This window comes from Xyrauchen texanus, chromosome 16 (assembly GCF_025860055.1).
Source record: "Xyrauchen texanus isolate HMW12.3.18 chromosome 16, RBS_HiC_50CHRs, whole genome shotgun sequence".
NCBI lineage: Eukaryota > Metazoa > Chordata > Actinopteri > Cypriniformes > Catostomidae > Xyrauchen > Xyrauchen texanus.
Genome location: NC_068291.1, coordinates 37,057,044 through 37,082,910, shown reverse-complemented (window position 1 = coordinate 37,082,910; position 25,867 = coordinate 37,057,044). Strand labels below are relative to the sequence as shown.

The 25,867-nt window shown below is 35.1% G+C and overlaps 3 protein-coding genes across 5 annotated transcripts in view; 1 reads left to right on the top strand and 2 right to left on the bottom strand.

Moving 5' to 3' along the window:
* The window catches only part of ppp1r13ba (protein phosphatase 1, regulatory subunit 13Ba), a 45,859-nt gene extending 35,017 nt beyond the window's left edge, over positions 1 to 10,842 (bottom strand). For 2 of the 3 annotated variants that reach the window (XM_052146085.1, XM_052146087.1), the window contains exon 1: positions 3,534 to 3,782. In XM_052146085.1, coding sequence (XP_052002045.1) covers positions 3,534 to 3,665 — 132 coding nt within the window. In that variant the 5' untranslated portion in view covers positions 3,666 to 3,782. Of the gene's footprint in view, positions 1 to 3,533; positions 3,783 to 10,646 lie in introns of those variants that run through there. The other variant, XM_052146086.1, reaches the window with a different exon arrangement.
* An 806-nt stretch (positions 10,843 to 11,648) lies between these two features.
* On the bottom strand, positions 11,649 to 16,530 carry ptp4a2a (protein tyrosine phosphatase 4A2a). The gene is made up of 7 exons (XM_052145574.1): positions 16,392 to 16,530; positions 14,913 to 14,989; positions 14,013 to 14,593; positions 13,823 to 13,915; positions 13,520 to 13,650; positions 13,133 to 13,207; positions 11,649 to 12,407 (listed from the first exon to the last, which is right to left on the bottom strand). Exons 3-7 carry the CDS (start codon positions 14,106 to 14,108, stop codon positions 12,296 to 12,298), a joined length of 507 nt encoding a protein of 168 aa, XP_052001534.1. The 5' UTR covers positions 14,109 to 14,593; positions 14,913 to 14,989; positions 16,392 to 16,530; the 3' UTR covers positions 11,649 to 12,295.
* A 3,637-nt stretch (positions 16,531 to 20,167) lies between these two features.
* On the top strand, positions 20,168 to 24,967 carry gjb9a (gap junction protein beta 9a). The gene is made up of 2 exons (XM_052145803.1): positions 20,168 to 20,233; positions 23,509 to 24,967. The coding sequence occupies exon 2, from the start codon at positions 23,529 to 23,531 to the stop codon at positions 24,288 to 24,290; it is 762 nt and encodes a 253-aa protein (XP_052001763.1). The 5' UTR covers positions 20,168 to 20,233; positions 23,509 to 23,528; the 3' UTR covers positions 24,291 to 24,967.
* Positions 24,968 to 25,867: the final 900 nt, after the last annotated feature.

The window sequence follows — 25,867 nt, the reverse complement described above, 5'->3', positions numbered from 1 at the left end:
TATCTTCATTTGAGCTAACTTGCAGTCTTTCATTTTTGACTATGTGGGCTTTGTCTACAATTTTGTTTTGCCCTGTCATAATTCTTCAACTGTTTATGTTCATTTTCCCAGTGGTCTGCCCCACAACCGCTTAGTCAAACAAGTAACAGTCACAAGGATGGATGAGATCAACATCAAAGACTTCAGAAGTTTGGCTTAAATCAGGGGAAGTACATGTCAATCTATGCTACACACTGCCAAGAAAAAGCAATGCCTGATTTATTGTCTCCCACGTACCAAAGCACACCGACTAGGTCTTTTAATGCAACACAAATACATATAAAAAATGTGTGCATTAATAGTGCATTCTCTGTCATACCTAGATATAAATCTTACATTTCAAAAGTAATTAAACTCACCTACAAAATGAGACTTTAAAGAGGCTGAAACTTACAGTGTGACAAACTATATCAGGAATTGGACAGAAATCTTTTAAGAAACGTTGATGACATTCACTGAGGTCCAAAAAAAAGTCAAGGATGTAAAGATATGTATATATTATCATATCTGGCATTTTAACAAAGAAGATAAGATTTGTGAGTGGTACTTGCCTGTGCAAAATTGCTGCAACTATGTTAGAGTGCTGCTTTAAAGGTTAGGGTAAGTGATAGAATAGAGATAGATTTATTTGCACCTCTAATTAAATACTAACAGAGGCATCATTGCAATGTATTTATTGTGTTCAGTCCCACAGACACACTACACCAACCCCTACACCTAAACCTAACCATAAAAACCCTTACAAAAATTAACCATGGTTTTACTACAGAAACCATAGCAGCACCATGGTAATTACCATATAATTAAACATAGTTACTATATTAACACCATATTACTGTAGTAATAGGATAATAATTGAGGAGTGGTGGTGTTAATAGTAGTGGGCTAAAGCGCTGAGCTGGTAATCAGAAGGTCGCTGGTTTGATCCCCACAGCCACCACCATTGTGTCCTTGAGCAAGGCACTTAACTCCAGGTTGCTCCGGGGGGATTGTCCCTGTAATAAGTGCACTGTAAGTCGCTTTGGATAAAAGCATCTGCCAAATGCATAAATGTAAATGTAAATGATGTACATGTAATAGCATGTTTAATTGCATTAAATCTATGGCTTCCGCCAAATAATCATGTTTGCTACAATATTACAATAGTAAAACTATGGTTCATTTAACTGAGATTGAACCTTTCTCTTAACACCCCGACCTTCACCATGACCAAAATGGGGAAAGTAGTACAAAAGGGGAAATCGAACCCGGGTTGTCCACAGGGAAAAAGCACATCCACACCATCTCAACATGCTATGCCATTGCAACAACACTTGAGGGTGCAGTTTGTCTTTAATTTAATTGTTTCCAGCAGACTTTGGAGTACAAATAGCTTTGCTATGGCAGGTGCTATTTACAACTAGTGCAAATAGTCACACCATTTATTTTATACATTGCTATGTGGTTGTTAACTGGCCTAAGTCAAACGAGACCATGCTCAAGTCCCTAAATCTAGTCCGGGTCCCTTCTTCAATGATTTACATGCACTTAAAAAAATGTTCATTCCAAGGTTTTTGTGGCATTCTGAAACATAATGTAAAAAATAATTCACCATTTAAGATTAAGAGAAAGTGGTTTAACACATCTAGGTTTCTCCAGGAGAAAGCTGCTTATGTGGCCATATAAACACATAAGATTTTTGAGAAGTGCATATGTGCATGGAATAGACTGAATAACAAACGTCATAGGATGAAGCCTCAGAACAAATCAACAAAACATTTCTAGGAGTACAGTGGGAAAAGGACATACACTATAAACTATACCCATTTATAAACACCACTATAAAATATCGACGGTCCCTCACGTTCAGGTATATGCGCTGGCACATTGAGGGAATCCCGGGTTAGGAAACAAACACAACCACAACTGATATAAAGCAAAGCAACAGAGAATAAAATAGTGAAGTATTCCTCAGATACCATGTTTGTTATTTACACAAGCTTCACTGGGAAATTCCGTTGATGTTGAGAAAGCTTCTTACTGATCAAGCTGCATGTATATGGCTTTCATGCAATATGCCGCTTTCTCTAAATAACCCGCTTTCTGGTGTCCATGTAAACATATTCAATGTAAATCAAAGACATTCTGCTCCTTAACAAACTACACGATTTGAGGTATCATTCATATCCATAGCACAAATTTTAAAAAAAATACAGATTAAAAAATAATAAAAGACACAATAATAATTTGAAGAAAATAATTTGAAGTCATTTTGGATGTACTTTGCTTAGTGTCTGCAGGATAATAAATCTTTGTAGGTATACCAGGTATTTGGGCAATGTGTGTATTTTATATTGCCAGTCACTAATACATGTAAACACACTGATGTATCTTTCAGTCCTGTCTTGCCACTTCACTTAAAAATGTAAATACATCTGATGAATCCGTCTAAATTCAATTCCCACCTTGGAGCAGGAATGGGGGCACTACTTCTACAGTGTAATATAATCTCTCCAAACAACTGAGCACCAGATTGAAAGGGAAATTCTGTAAAATTTGGATTACAGCGCAGAGCTATAATAATCTGATTAGGAGGGGGTGCAAACATGCGAGCGTTTGGCCACAGAGACCTAAGGATACTGTTTCCCTGACTGAAGGCAAACAAATCAGAGAGGGAAATGTTGCTGTGATCTGTGAAGACAGAAGATAATCCCGATCTGGAGAACTGCCTGGAATTCATTGTCACAAGGTTTCAAATTAAAATAGCACAGGGCCAAAACCAAAAATGCCAAATCATGCAAAGATTTTATATCAACAATGTAATGATTGGACTGGACTGTAAAGCAAATAAATTAAATATTAAATTAAATTATAACACAAATAAGTTATATTTGTTTACATTAGTAAATGTGTTACATTACATTATGAACTAACAATGAACACTAATTATTTACAGCATTTAATCATTTTCGTTAATGTTGATTTATAAAAATACAATTGTTAATTTCAGTAAGTTCATAATGCAATAACTAATGTTAACGAATATAATCTTATTGTAAAGTGTTACCAATTAAATCATAAAAAAAATTATTTAACTTTTCTTTTTAAAGGAATGTTCCAGGTGAAATGAAACATTTTTGTCAACATCATCTAAAGCATGTTGTCACTTACCACAGAAAACACTTGATCTTCAGTGTTTGAGTTTAATTTATGTTTTGTGATAATTAAGCAGCATTACCATAAATTTTCCTAAATCTCACATGGTGCAAGAAACAAACCAGCATACATTCCATTCACTCCAACTATAGCAAGAATTCATTCAACAATACTTCCATCCTTAAACAATTTACACACATACACGTGTACTTCAGCTAACAAAGAAGAAGTCAATCTTCAGAAAACTCTTTTACCCATGTGCCAGATATATCCTGCTATTTTAAGCTGAACACAAGTGTCTAAACTTCTATACTCGGCATCCCCTTTCTTGCTTGCTTTTAAGCCCTCCAGCTTTTCACCTTAGTCGTTCTGTGTGACGCCTTCGATTTCCCCTCCTCTTTCCGCTGCATCCGTGCTCTCTTCTGCAGCCAGGGCCTGCCCTTGGAGACGCTGACCAGGCTGCTTAACACCATGTTGATGAACCTCCTCATGGAGCTTTGAGCTTGGAGAAGGAGTAGAGGAGCCGGCAGCCCAGGCCCTGGGAAGCTGCCTGCTGCCACTGAGCTTTACTCTGTCTGTCTCTGGGTGCCTGACTGTCTGGCTGAATGTGTGTGAGAGTAGATACTGGTGTAAGAGTGGTTGGGGAAGGGGAGGGCGGCGGGCGAAGGTGGGCAGGCTCTTTCTCCCCAAACTGCATTCCCCCCAGGAACAACGGAGGTGCCAGGGTGAGATAAGAGGTATCTGAGGACAACAGACAGGCCGTTCAGTGACAGGTCTCTGATAGAGCAAATCCATCTCAAGGCTCTCGCATGTGTGGCAGACATAACAGTTGCTGATATATACAGGAAAAAATGAATTGCTAAAGGAAGTCATCCCACTTATGTTATCGAACAAAGAAGTGTGCCAAAGGAACAGATAAACAGAGTGCTCTTGATGTATACATTGACTCTATAATTTGAACAGATAAGTCTGTCAAGACAAACTTTAACGTTGGCTTGTCAAAAGCCTTGCCTAAAAGTTTAACCTAAAAGTTTGATGGTTATACCATCTAGCTAGAAAGTCAGACAGACCGTCAGATAAATGGTTAGAAACACGGGCTGCATCCGAAACAGTCTTGTTGTCTTGCAGGCCCATCACTCAATGACTCAACAGACAGCTTTTGCATACAAATGTACCTCCAGAAATTGGTTTTGGACAGGCTAATGAGGCAGCATAACCTCACATCGTTGCTAGGATACCAGCAACTGATTAACGCCATCTGGTGTCCACTAAATATTTATATTTATTTATTTATAAATAAAGGTCTAAAGGTAACGGGGTTTGCTTCATTCATCTGTTCTAACCAATCCAAAATGGTCCATAGGCAGCGAATACATCTATGCCACCTTCAAAACTCAATCAGATGAAGGTATCTTAGTAGACAGGATGTAACCACTGATATATATATATATATATATATAGAACTGGATTGCTCATGATGTCATATCAGTGAAGCCACTGCGCCGCCATATCTATGCCCAAACATTCCAATATCCCTATTGACTTATATTATTGAATTTTACAGAGTAAACATTAATCATTCAATCACCGATTTTATATCTGAAATACACGTCCCACACATGTAATTATTTATTTATTTAACGTCTGGAATTTTTCCTGTTTCTTGAAAGTCCCAGCGAGTTTTAGATATATATATCTACCAGCGAACAGATCAGCTGAATTTAAAAAAGTTCACTGAAACTGAAGTAAGATACAAACAGACATTTTTAGACTTGTTTATTATGATAATCGAAGTGTAGCGCAGCGGGTGTGCAGAGAGGGAGACACGCAAAGCAAAGTTGGTTAAAATTAAACTGATTTAACTGGCAAACGAATACATATCCATGTATGACTACAGAGAGCAATTCAATATGAAAACAAAAAAATCCAGATCATTTAAGGTGATTTAGATATCCCGGGCTGACTTTTTTAAAGTCCCTTTTGGGGGTAAGAACCAGGCCTGGACTGGTAATATGGCATACCGGTTATTTTCCCGGTGGGCCGACGCACTTTGGGGCCGATCAGGGGCGGAATGGCCATCGGGAGAACAGTGGGCCGGCCGCGAATCATGTTGAATGGGCCGCGATAAGCTAAAATAAGCCGTCGCGTTATGCAGAACAGACCGCTAAACTGTGCCGAGATATGCAGAAAAGGACAGCGAAGAAAGTAATACACATCTGGGATGTCATAATTCAAATTTTTTGGTGAACTATCCCTTTAAGTCTATTTGATTTTTTTGTTTTTGCCAATTTTATCATCTGCCAGGCGAACATCGCAAGTCTGATCGCTTAGAAAAGTAAGCTTCTAAAAAAAACCTAACGTGAAGTATAACCAATGTCTTAGCATGCATCACTGATGACTAACACTAAAACATTATCAATTCTGATTTGATTAGGCATTCTTATCCTTTCACGATTGTGCACCGTGTACCCTGTCCATCAAAAACGAAGCTTTTCTGATTCCAAAGAAGGAAGTTAAGTCGCAGCACCCGATGCTTTGTCAATAATAATTCTCAGGACACAGGCAGGCCTTGTCACAGTAGGTCTCGAGCAGTCCTGACAAATAGAGCTCTGGCTAGAGACACTTCTGTCTGGGAATAGCTGCCCAGTTTCCAGTGTAAAAACTGTTATTGCTTCCTTTAGTTTTGTATCAATGGTTCACAGTTTGAGCTGGTTCTTTGGAAAATCCTGAAAAGACGACAATATGGTCAAACTAATATTCCACGCAAGTTTCAAGCATTAGCTACAAATTTACAATTCAAAATCCAATTTTTTTGTGTGTTTGCTTCGGATGGAACCCCTAAAGCATTGTCTAATGGCTGACATTGTGAATGCTTAGCTGATTTACAGTAAAGAGCTGTCAATAGGGTGTCCATAGCAACAACTGCCTCCTCGGAAACATGTAAGATCCCCTCACTACACTCCCAGTCTAAGACCTGCATAAGTTAATAGCAGTTAACAGCAGTAAACAATGCACTCAATCTTCTTAGCATTTAATGGCCTGAGAGTTTCTCGTTCTCATGGCCGACACCTGGACCCAGTGAGCTTATATTTGGATTGCATGTTTAATGGAAGTTAAGTGTTGGATAGCGTGGTAAAGCAACTAAAGGAAAACTAAAAACCATCCATACTAAAACACTCATAATCAATATTCATTAGTCACAGTTAATTTTCTTTTTCCATGTAGGAAAAATAATTGGTTGGGGTTATGTGATTATGAGACTGAGATATTCTGGGACTATCTATCTATTCTGGGATAGATAACATTTTTAGTTTAGTTATTAACACTACAATAACATTCCTTCATAATAACTGCGAACAATGTGCCTTATTTATGAAACATGAGCAGAAGAAAATTATGTATAAATGTTTTTTAATGAATCCATTCTTCCCTAAACTGTCTAATTTAATTGAATGCGACAATTTATGCAAGAATAGATTTACTAACAATTTATTTAAAGGAATGTTCTGGGTTCAATACAAGTTTTGTATTGACAGCATTTGTGGCATAATGTTGACTACCACAGAACATTACTTCAACTCATCACTTGTATAATTAAAACAATAAAGAAAAAATAATGGAAGTGAATTGGGCCAGTCCATAGAGCTAAATGTTACAATACACAAGAAGTTCCAGGACGTGCTGAGAGACTCCAGCCAGGTCTCCTAAGCAACCAAATTGGCCCGGTTGCTAGAGAGGATAGAGTCACATGGAGTAACCTCCTAGTGGTCGCTATAATGTGGTTCGTTCTTGGTGGGGCGTGTGGTAAGTTGTGCATGGATGCCGCGGGGAATAGCGTGAAGCCTCCACATGTGCTACATCTCCGTGGTAACACACTCAACAAGCCACGTGATAAGATGCGTGGGTTGACAGACTGAGATTCGACCTCCGCCACCTGAATTGTGGCAAGTCACTACACCACCACGAGGACTTGGAGTGCATTGGAAATTGGGCATTCCAAATTGGTGAGAAAAGGGGAAAAAAAATTAAATAAACAATATACAAAAAGTGTAGCCATGAGACCTAAACATTATACATTTAAACATGATTGTGGAGAGATAAAATTTCTGTTCTACATGATTTTAATGAGATAAAATCACTTATTGGGACTACAGGGTTTATTGACTTTACATCGTCATGACAACAAAGTTGTAATATTAAATATAACTTAACACACTGAATATATATATATATATATATATCATTTGTTATAACTTTATGCATTATATATTAGATATAGATTTATGTAAGATTAGCAAGTGATTTTATTACACTAAAATCATGTTAGCACATATAATGTCTATTGTCTTCTGGCTATATTTTTTAAATAGTGTATAAATTAATGTTACAGGACAGACCACATTAACTTCATGCAAGTGCCTTCCTGTAACTGTGACTTTTGCGTTTTGTAATAAACAAGGGACGAGTCAATTTGTTTTTATGGTAATAAAATTATGACACAAATGCTGTCGATTAAGCTTCACTTGTACTAAACACGGAATATTCCTGTAAGAATGGCTTTAAGAATTATTTACACAAATTTGTTTTGCTCATGTTGCATGAAAAAGGTTCGTTTATGTACATGAACCAAAGCATCTGGTGGTCATTATATAATGTAGTTAATAATAATTGCAAATATTAATTAAAGTTACTATAAATTATTCCTTTGTTTCATACCAAGATAGTTTATTGATATCTCATTTTTGTGATGTACAACATGTCAGTATGTCAGACCTGTCTTCATGTTTACTGCCTTTTCCTACTGATATATAAACAAACTTGGTCACAGAATAAACAAAGTAGCCATTAATACAAAGGTCCAGGACAGAAGCCAGTTCCCTATGTACACTTAGAGATTCAGCAATACTGTGGCAATGCCATTAGGGTCACAATTTCAAGAATGAGACTCTGGGGAGATTGGAGTGACACAAGTGAAGACACTAATAACTACAGAACACACTGGCTCAGCTGTATACAACTGTCTACAGCACTGTGGAGTGTATTTAAGACCATGACCTGCCAACACTCCCTGTTCTGAGTGCAGATGAAGTTGTAATTTCACAGCCAGAATACTAGATGCCACATATTGCTGATTACAGACCAAAACACAAGTAGTGACAGTCAAAATGTTTGTATGTTTAACAGAAATCAACAGAGGCACAATTGATTAAATCTATAAGCAGAAATTGACGAGGAGGGACAGATTCATGTTCTCTGAAACTAAGGAAATGAAATTTGGCTTCTCTGGAAGCTTTAATTCTACAGGAAATAAACAGGATGCTGGGAAGTAATCAGAACAAATTTCCTTATTAACTGCAACAATATGCAAACAAATTTAAACTACACTTACAGGGAATAGCTGTAATAGACATATATAGAACATAGAAGCTGACAGACGGACAGACAGACAGACAGATAGATAGATAGATGGATAGTTAGATAGATAGATAGAAAACATGATGGACGGACAGACAGACAGAAAAAATGACAGAGACAGACAGAAAACATTACAGACAGACAGATAGATGGATAGATAGATAACATGACAGACAGACAGACAGACAGACAGATAGATAGAAATAAAAACATGACAGAGACAGACAGACAGACAGACAGACAGACAGACAGACAGACAGATAGATAGATAGATAGATAGATAGATAGATAGATAGATAGATAGATAGATAGATAGATAGATAGATAGATAGATAGATAGATAGATAGATAGATAGATAGAAATCATGACACAGACAGAAAAAATGACAGTGACGGACAGATAGATAACATGACAGACAGATAGACATATAGACAGATAGACAGACAGACATATTTTATTTATCTTGTCCAAAAGGGAAAAATGACTCTTGCATTTCCCAGCCGCAGTCATAAGATTTATAAATATTCATGAGAACAGCATGCCCCAAGTAAACAAAAACTCAAAAGAATGATCTGGATGTGTGATCAAATCTATACCCGAAATGTACTGTAAGTCACTTTTGGATAAAAATGTAAAAGTGATTAAGGCACACTCCTGTCACCACCTGACTAACACATCATCTGACATTCACTACAGCGGACGTGTGTAGTCCACTAACTGTCAGTTACCTCTAAATCCAGTCTGTCTGAATTCCATATGTGACTGCCCATGCAAATATGAAAGGTCAATTTCAGAAGAGGATGCTCCTTTTTTCACCTTTGATCTTTGACCCCCTCTGTCTCCCTGCATATTCTCTACTCTAACTTATTCTAATGAGGGATATTCTCTCTGGGTCTGATCTTTTTAAAACCCTGATTCTTCTTGAAGGTTGAATACAAGTTTCTAGAAGTGTATATTCTCACATAAATTGTAACAGCATGCAGGGAAAGTTTCTGTGGAAAGTCTGGAAAATGTGCTCTGGGAGTTGGTGATTGAAGGATTTAAAAGCACTCGACCCTGAGTGTCAAGATTCAGGAATTCTGACAACTGACCCAACTTCTCCACAGCTCACCACACGGTGCCTTAAAATACTCCCTGCAGTATAATGTTTCATTCATAACAGCCACAAACTGCATCACACTTACACAGGAAACAAATGACAATACTTAAAAAAATTTATATATATATATATATATATTTTTTTTATTTTTTTTTTTATGTAACTGGGCTTGGAGCACACACAATAAGAATATATGGATATTAAAAATGAGAATAGTCAGAAAAGCTAGAATGAATGAAAAAAATATCAGAAAACATTGAATGTAGAATATAGAAAAATGTCAAATGAAGGAAAAAATAGAATTCAATCAATAGAAATGCAAGGAAAATAAACTTTTGTATTTACTTTATAAACTTTATTTACTTAATAAACCATCATTTCATTTCTAAACGTAGTAGATCAACATTAAACTAGGTAAATGGCATTTAAATGGTAGCCTACTCAGTGGCACCAAAAAGTACCTGTGCATTTAAGCCACGCTTCCAAATGTATGCATTAGATATAAACTTTTTTTTTTTTTTTTTTAAATGATAAAACAGTCGATAAACAGGTCAAAATTCAGATAATAAATAAAAGTACTTTGAAATTTTCTGGTTGTAATATTTTGTGATTAAATACACCTGAGGTTACTCTGCTAGGATAATGGAGATTCTTAGTTAGTTACTAAGTTTGTACTGATAAATGTTCTAGAATTATTTGTTAACAGTTATTGCTTGGTTTGATATTTTGTTATCTAATCATTATGAAACATTAATATTTCAGTGTCACTTAAGAATCGCATTTCTCCATTGCAATCTAACGGAAGTTTTGCAATCCAACGGAATGTAAGAAGCGAATATATATATATATAAGTATATTTTGAATTAATGTTGAATGTGTGCTGTCAATCATAGCTTAGACTAACAGCTCTCAGTCTGAGCGGCGAAACATAGTATCATCAGGCTGTTACAAACTTACCGGCATCATGATTCCAGACTGGCAAAATCAAACAGGAAGACTCGAATAAAAAATAAATAAATAACAAGCTCTTCTTTTTAACTCCCTCGGTCCCCAAGGATGGACAAACAATGAAATGACTAATGCAGTTATTTAGCCCCTTTGCCCGTAATTAAATGTGTCCTGTGAATCTGGTGAAAGGATGTTTCTTCTGAAGTGGGTCGTTTACGTCAGAGCGGCGCTTCAATCCAGTGGCTTCGGTGTTTTAGTGCAGGTTTTAAGCAGTCCTGAGTCAGACAGAGAAATTACGAAATCTACTACTACGAAGTTGCAGCTCATGAATATTAAGTAGGCCGTGCTGACGTTGCAGTCGATCGAGGAGCCGTTTGCGCCAAACGTATTTTTGCATCCATCTGCGCTGTTTTCCCAATTAGACGCCGTGACAAATAAAAATTACTTCAAAATGTACCCCGCACCCACAAAATAAGCGTTTCGAGACACGTGTTCTGTTTTAATCGTTGTGCTTCGTCTTGCGTTTTTAGCTAATATACCGTTCGGTTTGAACGGCTCCTTACGCAATTAATATTCATGAGTCTTTCCTTTACCATAGTAAGATTCGTAAACTCGTGTCCAGATTGCACTACTCGTGGTCAAGATAAGAAACCACCACCGTTGGGAAAAGTCCACTTATTAATCGTTTAAAATTTCACAGATCATTTTCGTACCGAGGACATGTAATAACTATGGCGAAAACTACAACCTGCATGTACAAACAAAAAAATACCATGGATGTCCCGTGTTTTTGGACAATTTACCATGGTACGGGCATGTTTTTGAAAATTAGTGCCATGGTATTCTTTTAAATACTTTGCAAAAACCATGGTATATGAATACGGTAATCAACCAAAACCACAATCAACTTCAACTGCAGAAAAAGTGGCTAGTAAGACAAGCATGTGCTCTCTACCCACAGTATGGCCAAATTCGTGTAAACGAAGAGAAAAATATGAGAACAAATGGCAATTATTTGAATATTTTTATTATTATTATTCAGATTTGACTCATTTCAACAATCAGTTTGGAGAAGGACAAGTGTTCTTGGATAATCTAGGATTTAATAAATTCCTCCATTGTACTGATGACCTATGATGATCTAGTGTCCAACAGGCTTGTGAATATGTCTTGGAATGTTTAATATCTATAGCATTAGATACAATAGTTGTGCCCATGTAACTTTGGAGAAGCTGAAAGACTTTTAAGAACTGTCCATTACAAGCACCAACACAGTGAATTTTTCATAATCAATGCAGTCTGATGATCACTGCAGAATGTTTTGTTACACAATCCAGACAATTTCATGGACACTTAAGTATTAGAGAAAGGGCATAAAACACTTACAACCGCCATCAATAATTATACCAATGTGTTTGTTACCATGAAAAACATCACTAGTCCATATTGCCTGTAAATTTACATAATTGGCTAGATTGGATTTGGTTGTTGGGTTAAAAATAGCCATCTAGACACTAATACCGACTAACCTGTTTGTGTGCTTGGCACCGTATTACAGCAAAATCCTGGTCCAATATAATAATCAAACAAAACTGATAATAACAACACTAGCAATAAAAATGGCGTCAATTTTCAAAGGTCCTTAAACGAATGTTACTCTACTGAATGCAGCAGTTTTGACCATTGGCATCCTTGAAGCGCAGACGCATCTTGGGTTTGTATTTTTCAAGGTACAGAAGCTGTTTGGCGTTAAAAGCCCCACGCCTTTTCCTGAAAGAGAATTGATCAACCGCATCAAAAAATATCAATAGTATCTTTTAAATATTACCATTTTTACTCACGTCCACATATCCTGAAGAGAGCAAGAGAAAGATAAACTTAAATGGACAGTTCAAACAAACAACTCTATCTTTATGTAGTCATTATGTTGTTCCAAACATGTATGGGGGGTTTCAATTCACATTCTTTCTGCATGTCATCACCAACTGGTAGAGGTTTATACAAATAAAAAGGACTTAAATACTGATCCGTTTCTCACCAACACCTATCATATCGCTTAAGATATGAATTTAACCAATGGAGTCTTATGGATTACTATTATGCAGCAATTATGTGATTTTTGAAGATTCAAAGTTCTGGGCACCATTCACTTGCATTGTATTGACCTACAGAGCTGAGATATTCTCCAAAAATATTTGTTTGTGTTCAGCAGAAGAAGAAAGTCATACACATCTGGGATGGCATGAGGGTGAGTAAATGATGAGGTAATTTACAACTATCCCTTTAAGCTCTGTAACAATTAATTTTCATTTTATGGAGGAAAAAAAAAAAAATCAATAAAATTGAATGGTGACTGAGAACCAACATCTCCTTTTATATTCCATAGAAGAAAGGAAGTCAAACAAGTGTGGAACAACATGGAGCAAATAAAGACTTTTCAATTTTGGGTAAACTATCCCTTTAATTTGTAAAAGGTATTGCAATGTGTGACTCACTGACGAATAAACTGGACAGCATCTTCATACATCATCCCACACTCGATTAAGGCTATGGCCACCAAAACAGGAGCTCTGTACACAAAAACAATGCAGTGTTCTTCTTGAAAACTTACATGAGTGTACTATTATGTAAAGGATGCATGAGTCAGAGACTCTGATTCAATGGAAAGAATTTCTTTACTGATCAAGCAAACTGATAATTTATCATACCACAGTTACAGCACAGGACCAAATGTTCCAAAAACAAAACATGCTTCTGCACATCAGACCCAAGATAACTCAGAAATTACACAGTGTAATAGATCAGTGGGTTTTGGACAACCACTAACCAACATTTCATATATGTGAACCTGATTGATTCACGTTTGTCTTGATAATACTCACCTTCCCAATCCTGCAACGCAATGTACTGCAATGCAGCAGCCTGGTTCATCTTTAAATTTACATTTGAGGAGATTCAACCAGTCATCAACAATTTGGTCAGGGGGCGAACAGCCATCATCAAAAGGCCAATCCTAAAGGAAATAATACAATACAATTACCTTTGATTGAAATGCAGTGATAAAAGTGGAGATACTGAAATAAAACATAAAAATAAACAAACACACATTTATCTGCAATGATCACCAGGAAATATATGATTTCATTATAAACAACAACATTGGGCTAGTTAATAGCAAATCTCACCAAAACTTCAATGCCTTCTTTTTCCACAGGTGTCTTGTCATAAGTTGCATCACAAACCCGAACAAGCGTCTGCACTCCAAAGCTTTTCAATTCCTAAAAGTTAATGAGAAACAAGACATTTTAGGCTTTGGCACAGCTGCTAATATTGCTATTCATAGTATAATAATAATCTAATGTTGATGTGATTTACCTCTGTAAACTTGGTCAGCTGTGAATTGGTGGGATTGTGAGTGATGAGAAACCTCATGCATTCGTAAGTGAGCTCAACTGGAGCCGGACGATTCATTTTGACACTCAAATGAAGGTTTATTTGTACTTGACCAAAAAAACAACTAGGCCAAAAAAATACTTCCCAAAGGGATAGAACTAAATAGATCTCAGCAATTTGACTTAAGCAAATCTCAGAGTATTTTAAAAGGAAATAGAAATACCACTTTTACGATCCCTCTGTTTCGAAATAAATACCAAAGAAGGGGGACTATCCTTCTGGTCTGCAATTTCTAATTACCCCATTCAGGAGAGGAGAGATGATCAGGTAGCACCAGAGAGAGGAAAAACGCTTCACTCTCTAGTACCTAAATTGGCTCAAACCGATTCATTTACTTAAGATTTGGACAATAAAAGATGCTCCCCGAAAGTGCAGAATGTAAGACGGGGAGTCAGGTAGTAAATCTTCATATGGCAGGCCCTCTTTTCACTTGTCTACAATGACCAGGTGCTGTGCCTGGCAGAAGTCTCCACTCACACTGACAAACGCCATAAATGTACAGCCTGGAATACAAAAATTACAGTTGAACAGTAAATAACAGGACACTAGATCCTATGGCACATCACAACAAGCATGTAGAGTGAACAAAAACATTGTCACCATTAACACCAATTGATTACTGGAGATAGCCTACAGCTGAAAAGAGACCTCTTTCCACTGCAGTTGATATTGACTTTGGCAATTGGGTAGATAAAGCATACATGCTGACATGAGCATTCAAACACAGTAGTATAAACTAAAATGAAAGCAATATTTTTATTTAGCAGTAATCTTTTCAAATTAGGTTTCGTTATATCATAGATTATACAAAAGAGCACTTACTTTCAATAAGTGACCATAAAACAAGTTGAGAACTCTGCATTCTATCCTCACCATTCGTGACAGTCTCTACTTGGCACCTAAAAAAGACAATTAACATTCAACACAGTGACTCATAATTTAAAACCACCACTAGGCAAGACATCCAGAATGTCAGCTATGCATTGTTCAATTATAAATGTATAGATTACATATTATAGATATATAGATTAGATTTGTTAAAAAATGCATTCTTGATGTTAAACTTGGTTCTTATATATACACACACACACATATATAACATATATATGTATATATACACGTGTGTGTGTGTGTGTATATATATATATATATATATATATATATATTAGTGCTGTCGATTTAACAAGTTAATTCAGTGAAATTAAGTTGACAAAAAAATAACGCGTTAAAAAAATTAACGCAATTAATCGCACCATAATAAGGAAGATTCCTGAGAAATGCAAGCTTGTAGTACCACCTGTTTACTCCAGAGGGCAGTAAGTCAAATGTCAGCTGTATGAGCAACACACAGTTTATACAGTGAAGAAAACACTTCAGTAGGAAGAACAACGCAAACTTTACATTCTTTCGTTCAACACTTACCACAAGCATGTCTGACGTAGGTGTAAATTGACAGGCTCTTAAACAAGCCCTCATAATAAATCTCCAACTCGACACATTCACTTGTGAAATGGATTGGTGTGAACTGTATGCCAATGATTGACTTATGATCAATAATATAGTAGTAAACAATACATTGTATTCTAAAGCCGCTTTTTGTATTGTCTTATCAATGATGAACTCTTCTGCTACAGGAATGTAAAACATTTTATTTATCTGAATATTTATATATATATATATATATATATATATATATATATATATATATATATATATGTGTGTGTGTGTGTGTGTGTGTGTGTATGTATATAAGAACCAAGTTTAAAGTTTAACATGAAGAATGCATTTTTTAAACATTCTAATTCTACCCAATAATTTGAGAGATAGCATGTTATATTTGTCCCTTAATACAAATAATACGCTATGGACTTGTGTTTTCTAACGATGCATCAATCTATCGTTGTGGTAGCCAGATAAGACAACTTTTTAATAAAAAATTCACATGAATAAGAATCAGGTGTTTGTTAATATCTACAATGAAGAACAGAACACCACACGGTCTCATAAAGACACAAACGGTTTATAAAAGCGCATATGCCGTTTACACTAAACACCTTTGTTTTATTTCTCTAATAGTTTGTAAAATCTATTATATGTTATCTATACTAATTTCACTATAAATACATAATAATGTCAAGAAATTCTTAAAATAGCCCGTGTTTTGACTACATTAGCTCGCTTTTGTCCAGCTTTTCGCTGCTAAACGCTTACCTATTCAAAACAACATGTACAACTAAACAATCCATCTCTAGTTCAACGTTCATACAAACAACAAATATTTTATTTCATATGGATACTTACAAACAGCTGGTGGTACATAAGAATACCGAGGGCTTTAGAGACGCTGCTAACGTGCTAACTAGCTCCCGTAACCAGGCGACAATGGGTGTTGTGCCGAAATCTGACTCCCCACCAGATTCTTACTCCTTACTACCTGATTGGTTCCTATCCCTGAGGCCCACCCCTAACCTTAACCCTACTAGGGAGTCAGAAATCGGTATGACGTCCGTCCTCACAGATGAGAGCAGATTGGCTGGACACATCACGTGGTCACGCTCAAACGAGTTCATTAGGATGGGTGTTACTTTATTCAGCGCATATGAGTCTTGACCAATCCTGTGTAATTTGTTCCTGATATGTACATTGTCGTGATTCTTTATGAGCCTATTTTTTTTATTTTTTTTATTTTTTTTCATGACAAACTTCTTAAATTAAATTGTGTCAGAAATTACAGAACAACAAGACAGTAAACATTTTTTTTATGCCCATCAAAGACAACATAGAAGTTATAGTCAAGTGACAATAGCGGATTCTTACCCAAAAATTTGCATTTGTGTATAAAAAGTATAATAAAGAGATTAACAAACTTTATGAGCCTATCCACCTTGTTCTTACGTCCCAGGACTGCATGACTATATTTTATTATGATAGGTATTTTTAATTGATATATTATAAGTTTTAAATGATTTATAGAACGTATATGCATTTTTTATTCATTTGATATTTAAATAAATATATATTACTAATGTATTCAATGTATGGTGGTGGAAATATCAATACATCATGTTTTCTGGAACCTAAAGAAATTTTCACTACATAAGGCTTTTTTATTTTAATTACTTAAACAGCAAACATGGTAAACATGTTAAAATATAATACGTACATTACAAAATACCACAAAAAAAAAAAAAAAAAAAGACAAACGCAGGGGTGTTTAATAGACAAAAAATATTTATCTGTTAACATATATAAATCATAAATGTTAACAAATCTATGTGTGTTACTATTTTTACAACCTTTATCATCTTATGATGACACTGCAATTCTATCAGAAATAGGCCTGCATTGAAGTTGGTTTATTCTCCGACCATTTCATCTGAATGAAGTATCTTCCATAAATAGTTAAGAAATTTGTTATGAAAGAAAGGATTACATCTTTGTTACAGTGGTGAAAATTAAGTAATATATTATTTTCTTCAAGGGAAATTGTATGCTTTGTTGTCCGACACACAAATTGAGAGACACCAATCCAACATATTTTTAATGAAGTGGCAGTTTCAAAACAGATGGGATAATGTTTCTGTTTCACCTATATATAATGCACATTTATCATTCATTAAAATGTTTGCAACTTTTCATTATGTAATCTTTGACAGGGTATATTATATTCTTGAATGTGACCTCTTTAATTTAGTTAGTAATAAAGTATTTGTTACATTGAGTCCATTTGTTTTTCCAATAAATACACTCTTCAATTATGTTCCAGATAACACTATTACTTCTGCAAATAGATGTATTACTACATAATATCAACACCTACTAAATAAATAAAAGATATGAAATCTTTTTTTTTATTATTATTATTATTATTGAAAGGTCTGATCAATCTCTCAACAGGCCTCACCTCTCCAAGGATGGATCTCAATACATTTTCAAACTCCTTGTGACTGATGGATCACTCTTTAAGGCTGTATGTATTTTCAGATTGCTTGTTAAAGATAAAGGGGCAGTAGGCTACAGGTAAAGGGACACTTTCTGATAATTCGTCATTTGCATTGTTTTTAAAATATGATTTAAATGGCTACTTCAGTGTCATCCTAGTTTAGGTTTAATTATTGTTGTTGTTTTTGTAATGGAAAAATGTACACATAATGATAGTTAAGTAATTCCCCCAACATCTGGACTGTTGCGTAAAATTGTAAAAACGTGTGCAGTGTGTTTTTTGTTGAATTCTCTATGCCTACATCAACCCTAATGTTTCTACTGACCCCATCAGGTGAGCATGGAGTGCTCGGGATAAATTAGGTAGCTGCAAGTTGGGGACCTCCAAATGGGGGCGGAATAATAATAATAGGTGTTTTCCAATCTGTGGGCATTTTCAAACCGGGACTGGCGTTTCTTTAGTATACAACGAAAGTATAGGGAATCTCGGGGTAGTAATCAGTGGGCGTTTCCAAACAGGATGGAAACTATCCAATTAAAGTAGGGAATCTCAATGGACCCTTTTCACAGACCTGTTATGACACGTTTTCACCTTCTTTAACAACGTTAATGTAGCACACTTTTTTACATTTCCAACTTGTAAACTATTTAGTGTACATTTAATACATTGTACTACTGATAAAGTCTCGCGGGATCTCCGAAAAAGGGCGTGGTTACCCCAAAAGAGGTTGTACCAACTCCAAAAAGGGGCGTCACTTCCACTCACAGTTAAGTTTAGGGAAAGGGTTTGGTTAGGGGCTCCCTATTAGGCAATGCTTATTTTATATTATAGGCTATTATAATGGTACCCCTTTTTTCTTTGAACGCAGCTGTTAAATGTGGTGCTTTTTATTGAGGTGTGCAAATAATCAACTGCATTTGTAATATTGATGACCACAAAAAAAAAATATAGACCTATATTTTGACTCGTCCTTCCTTTTCGTTAAAAAAACAGAGCAAATATTAAGGTTTCAATTAAGTGCTAACTATGGAAGCAAATAGGGCCAGATATTGGAGGGTTTAAAGGCAGAAATGTGAAGCTTATTATCTTATAAAAGCACTTACATTAATTATTTTGATCAAATTTAAAGTTGTAATGTTTAAATTGTTGTTTTTACGGTCGTTTTAAGGATTTAGGGTTTGTTGACATTACATCATGATAGCAATAAAAGTGTAAAATGTGATATAACTTTACACAGAAAAGGTTAGGATCACACTAAATTAATGTTAACTTCACGTGTACCCTGCAGCTATATTTTTGAAACAGTGAGTATTTTAACGTTTACGGATTGGCCCCCATTCACTTCCACTGACAGTTCCTCAGTGTAACCCAGATTTGGATTCATTGTTTTATTAATTTTTTTTAAAGAAAAGGAGGGACATTTGTAAATATATTTTTTGTGGTAATCAAATATGAAACAAATGCTGTCAACTGAGCTTAACTTGTATTAAACCCGGAATATGACTTTAATATTTAATGCTGAATAAAGTAGATTCATTGTAAATAGGACAGTATAAAAGCAGTATTCACAATAGACAAAATGCAAAGTTGCAGCATAGATTTTAAAACCATCATGTAGTAATGTCTCCATCTTCTGGTGAGAAAGAGTCACTGTATCTAACTTAAACAACACTTTTAGAGTGTAATAACTTCTGGTTCAATCATAGTAACTTGGTCATTCAACTTTGATGAAAGCATGATATCTATGGAGTCTGCTTTGAAAATTGCAGTGATATCTTGCTATAAAAACATGCGTGCCTTTTAAAATGAAAGCATGCATGTTTTCCTGTCTTATATAATAGTGGCTTTTTTCGGGTGTGGTGTTGACACAGGACAAGGCTACAAGCCGATTCATGCAAATGATACCACTAAAGGCTTACTCATATTCCAGTGTCGGACTGTAGGATAATATATAATGAATGTCATGCACTGCCCACACATCAGCACCACACCTTACAAATGAAGAATACATCCCTTCTGTCACAGCAGCCTCGCACCTGTGCAGTGGATGCATTCAGTGTAAATCACTATTACATTCATGTGTGGCTGCTGGACACTAGATCAGGTTGGACAAGATTTCTCAGAGCTTTCATTTCACCCTTTTCCTCTCTTTTCTTTGTGCTTCTTGTTTCAGCGCATCTCAGTTGTGCGGTAATACATGGTAAGACCTTCTTTTATGCATAACTAAGTGGGAAATGTTTACAGGAAACGTTTTGGTGTAATGCAGGCCCTATAATTGTTACTATTCTCACACAGTTTGTGTGTTAAACCACAGGCTCTGTTTGGGTTGATCTAATGTAGACTTTTGCTTTCAGTATTTTGTATTATTATTTGACCAAATAGTTACCAAAAAATATGGATGTTATCAATATTGAAGTCATAAGAAGCTGTAGTGAAACAATCAAGGCACACAGAATAAGTTGTTGTTGTTGTTGTTTAGATTTATGTAATTATATACATATTTTTTTAAAAAAAGCTATAAATGCTAAAAAAAAACACAGATCTAACTAGAATGATCCGTGCACGCCCTCCTCTGCGGTTTTTGTTACACACCTCCTCTGAAACAAATAGGTGCAACAAATGAGACATCTAAGCTGTGGAAAACTCTGGTGTTATACAACAGTTACATTTCCAGTCAACAGCATGACAAATGCACATTTAAACTCAAAATACCAAGTACTTATGAGTTAGGGGATTGAAAACTTTGGAAATAAGAGTCAACCGTAGCTTGTTATATTGAAATGTGTCATCCTCCCAAATCAGTGATTGCAAAAACATTCTTATTCCAAAAATAAAAATAACCTGTCATAAGTTCCACTTTAAAATAATTCACTCTTCGCTACATTTTTAAAACTTAGATTTAGAAACAATTTGAGGTACATGTTATGCATCACCAAATGCCTCAGGAGTTTAAATATTAATCAAAAAACAAATCTCCATGCACTAATTAAAAAAGATAATCACCAACACCAAAATGACATAATAAAAACCCATTAAAATTGTTTGGTTAAATTAAGCCCATACACCAGTTATCAAGAGATTCCTTGACCCAAACTAGGATGGCCTGGTTGTATGGATAAATCCTTGTCATTGCCTTGCCATTGTGAAGAATGATAACATTATTAATGCCCCTTTTCAGTCAATTGTGACGCTTGAATGGTAACACTTTACAATAAGGTTAAATTGGTAAACATAAGTTAATGCATTAGGTATCATTAACTTTTAATTAACAATATATTATATATATAATAAACAATATGTTTATATTAATCATAGATTATTTATGAAAATACAATTGTTCAATGTTAGTTCATATTGCATAACTGATGTTAACATATGCAACTTTTAATTTTAAAAACATATTTATAAATGTTAAAATGAACATTAACCAAGGTTAATATATGTTGTGAAAGTATTGTTCATTGTTAGTTCATGTAAACTAATTTTGACGAATACAACCTTATTGTAAAGTGTAAATTGTTTTTATACGCAGGTTTCCCACACTTTTGGTTCATGAATTTCCTTGTTCTTTCCAGTCATGTGATTACTCAACAACGACTTTTAGCATTATTATAATTCAGACTTAATTGCTAATAAATCATCCAGATGGATAATACACCAGCTGAATTGATTAATTGAACTGTATCTTCTGAGCATATTTAAAGGTGCACTCAGTCATTTTTTCCTCTGTAAATAGTGATTTTCTGCCACTGCATCTTTAACTGAAAATAATTGTGTATGAATGATGCTGCATCCAGGCCCCTAGGTGTCAGTGTGTGTCCAAGATAACATGAACAAAACCCTGTAAAGGTGGAAAACACCCTCTCATAGCTTAACAGAACTGGAAAAGTGTTTATTCACTACAGAAATTTCAAAGACTTAGACTATTATTGGGGAGGCATTCCTACAATTCTGTGACTTTTCGGCTTTTAAATTTGTAAACTTGAAAAATGTACTTTTAATTGTTTGTTTTGTAATTAAAGGGACATTTTAAAGATTTTGTAAATCATACAGGTCAATCTAAATGACTTAAACAATTTCAGATGTCCATTGGTTAGGTGGGCAGGGTCAGGAAGAAAATAAGAGGGTGGACAATAACACAGTGGACATTCAGTGGGTAAAATTAGCCAATACATGGTTTGTGAAAGATATCCAGCTAACATATTTGTAAACTTAGTAATTATTTAATTTCTATTAACATAAATACCTACATTTTAATAATGTCCAAATGGGGAAAAATGCCCCACTCTCATTCCACCACAAAAAAAGGGATTGTATGCCGAGATGTCCAACAAATTCTTCTTTTATTTATTCAGAAGTAATTTTCTTAACTTTTTACATCAAAACAGAGACATTTTAAAATTACATTAATTTTCCCTATATCTTTCCATAACAGGGTGGACATATAATGCTTGTCAGCATATGACTAACACCACAAAATGAAGGAAAACATACAGTAAATAAAAAAGAGTTACACACTTCAAATAACTCCAACATCATTTTGCTGAATGGTCTATGTCCACCTCCAAAGTCATTATACATTTTATAACATAAATCTACAATTAAAGGTCACAGTATCATGACATAACAGAGTGGACAATCAAATAAAGGGACAAACAAAAAACTGTTAAAATTACATATTTACCACAAAAGAATGCATGCTTTTAAGAAAAAATAATACTAATAATTTAAGTGTATGTACATGACATTAAGAAATGTGATTATTTAACACTTGTTGGTTATTTAAGATGTTTAAAATGCAGCTTTGGAGACATGAGGTAATGACACTAGTGCCATTAGTTAACTTTACTTTTGTAAAAATGGACTTTTAGGCCCACAGCAGTGTGAAACATTACAAATAGTCTGTATTCTTTTTAACAAGCCTATTCAAATTGAAATCAGTTCAAATGAAACATTATAACTTGTGTTGGGGACTTAAAAGTCACTAGGAATGACCCTTGACCCTTTTAAAAATCCTCTCAGTATATTTTGTCCTCATTTCAAAAGTTTATCTCCTAAAGAAATTAAAAATAAAATTCTGCATTATATGTAGTAAATCATAACCACTCACATTAAAATGATGTTTTATTCTACATGGAGAGGGTCCGCACATGGATACTGCCATGTTAAAATCACATGACCAGCTGAATACTGCTTGCTTAATCTCAGTTACCATCCTGTTACTGGACACCGTCACTCATTGATTCAAATAATTATGGTTGACTGTGAAAAAAAATTTCTACAATGATTGAAACTGAAAACGAATGATTGTAAATAAGTCTGCATCCAAGCCGCTAAGTGTCACCGTAAGTCCAAGATGACACAAAGACAAAAGTTACTGAGTACACCTTTAAAAATACCTTGTAATTTCAGTTTTTTTTATGACAGTGTGAACCCTTGTGTGTGATTACACATTAATAGGCTTTTCTGTTTTAGAGCATTGGTGGTGATTAGGTATGAACTGGTCACAGCTGGAGGCCCTTCTCAGCGGGGTCAACAAATATTCAACAGTCTTTGGTCGTTTGTGGCTGTCTATAGTGTTTGTGTTCAGAGTTCTGGTGTTTGTTGTGGCAGCTCAGCGTGTTTGGGGCAATGAGAGCAAAGAATTCGAGTGCAACACCAAACAGCCAGGCTGCACCAACGTCTGCTATGACAGCATATTCCCCATCTCTCATATCCATCTATGGGCCTTGCAGCTGATCTTTGTCACTTGTCCATCTCTCATGGTTGTAGCCCATGTTAAACACAGAGAGGAAAAAGACAAGAAGTATATGGCCATCCACAAGGGCTCCCGTTTATATTCCAACCCTGGGAAAAAACGTGGGGGACTTTGGTGGACCTACCTGCTGAGTTTGGTCTTCAAAACGGTGGTTGATGCTGCCTTTCTCTACATTCTTCATTACATGTATAAGGGCTTTGACCTGCCTCGTATTTCCAAGTGTTCGCTGGACCCTTGCCCCAATACGGTGGATTGTTTTATCTCTCATCCTACAGAGAAGAATATCTTTACCTACTTTATGGTGGCCTCCTCGGCTCTCTGCATCTTCATGTGTATCTGTGAATTGGTTTATCTCATTGGAAAGCGCATACTGACAAACTGCATGATGCCACAAGCACCACCGCAAAAATATAAAAGAACTGACTCCACTTTTGCCAGCAACCAAAGCATGAGTTCAAGAAAATCAAAGGACACTAAAAAAGACAAAACAGTTCTTTAAAGACAGTGTTATGTCTCAACAAATGTGGATTTAATATAATGAACCTTACTTTTTGCAACGTCCAAAACTTGCACACAAAAATGGAAGGACATACCTCTTTATTAAAAGAATGTTCCTGGTTGTGTTCCAATGTTCCAATACCAGATACCAATTAATATGTTAAGTTTATTCTAATCTACAGAATTAGTGTTGATTACCACAAAAAAACATTTAGAAAATTCTCATTGCTCCTTTATTTATTTTTTTATTTATTAAAGCAAAATCTTAGTTACAGTAAGGAATTTACAATGGATGTGAATGGGGCCAGTACATGCTGTTTTATAAGTATAGCCAGAGACTGTTAATCCTGAGATGAAGCAATGCTATAGAGCTGTTCAGTTTGTAGTCCACAAACCTGAAAATCCTATTGGTTTTTATAATGTTTTTTTTTTTTTTTAACTAAAAGTCTGTGGTAAACATTACTTGATGATTTGTGGACATTTCCTTCTACAACATAAATTACACACTTTCATACCTTAAATGTGAACAAACGGGAAAATTGAAGCTGAGCAGCTCTGTTAAATGAATGGGAGAAATGAAGCCAATATGGCAGATGTAGAAAAGGGAGTCCTGCCTCACAGTCACTCGAGAACACGCATGTATGATTATGAGGTAAAAAAAAAAGCAATAATAATAATCATATTAAAAAGTCTATATTTTACAGAAATTCATATTTATGATATACTAAATCAAAATTTGGAGATACTAAGTCATATTTATAAGATTAGTCAAAATTAAGAGATAAAGTCATATTTAAGAGATTAGAACTTGTATTTATTAGATACTAAATCAAAATTATGAGAAGCTAAATAATCATTAAAAATAGTAAAATATTTGAGATAAAAAGTCAAAAGTGCTAATTTATAATTATAAACTTAAAAAGTCAAATATTTTAGATAAAAAATAAAAATCTTTAATTTAGTTCATTATGAGATGAAGCATCTCAGAATTATGATTTAGTATTTAATAATTATGACTTTATATTATGTATTAGATTATAGATTATAGATTATAATTTCGATTTCTCATAATTTTGAATTAGTATCTCATAATTATTACTTTTTATCTCAACATTTTGAATTACCAAAGCAATTTTTTTTATGTGGCAGAAATGGGGTTCCATAGGTTTAACTGCCAATTTGAAACATACTGAAGGTATATCATAATTTTGACCAACCATTTTGGAGATTTCTGTCTTTCCTCAAGTAGATAGGAGCTGTACTTTAATGCCACCTGTATCCATAGAAAATAGCTGCCATGGGAGCGTTCCAAAAATGACCGCTGAGTGGACTGACTTGGTATAGACTGACTCACTTCGGTATACCCAGGACTTTAACATTATAGGTGATGACATAATTTCAGTGTGATAAAAACAGGCATTTATTGCCAGCACATAATTTTTTGTCAACAAAGTTGTTATACTTGATTTGAGATTTTAGCACACTCAAATCATGTTATCATGTGTATTGTATTGCAGTTTATGCCTTGTGACAATACTTTTGAAACGGTGTGTATTTTTGTTAATGAACTAGCCCAAT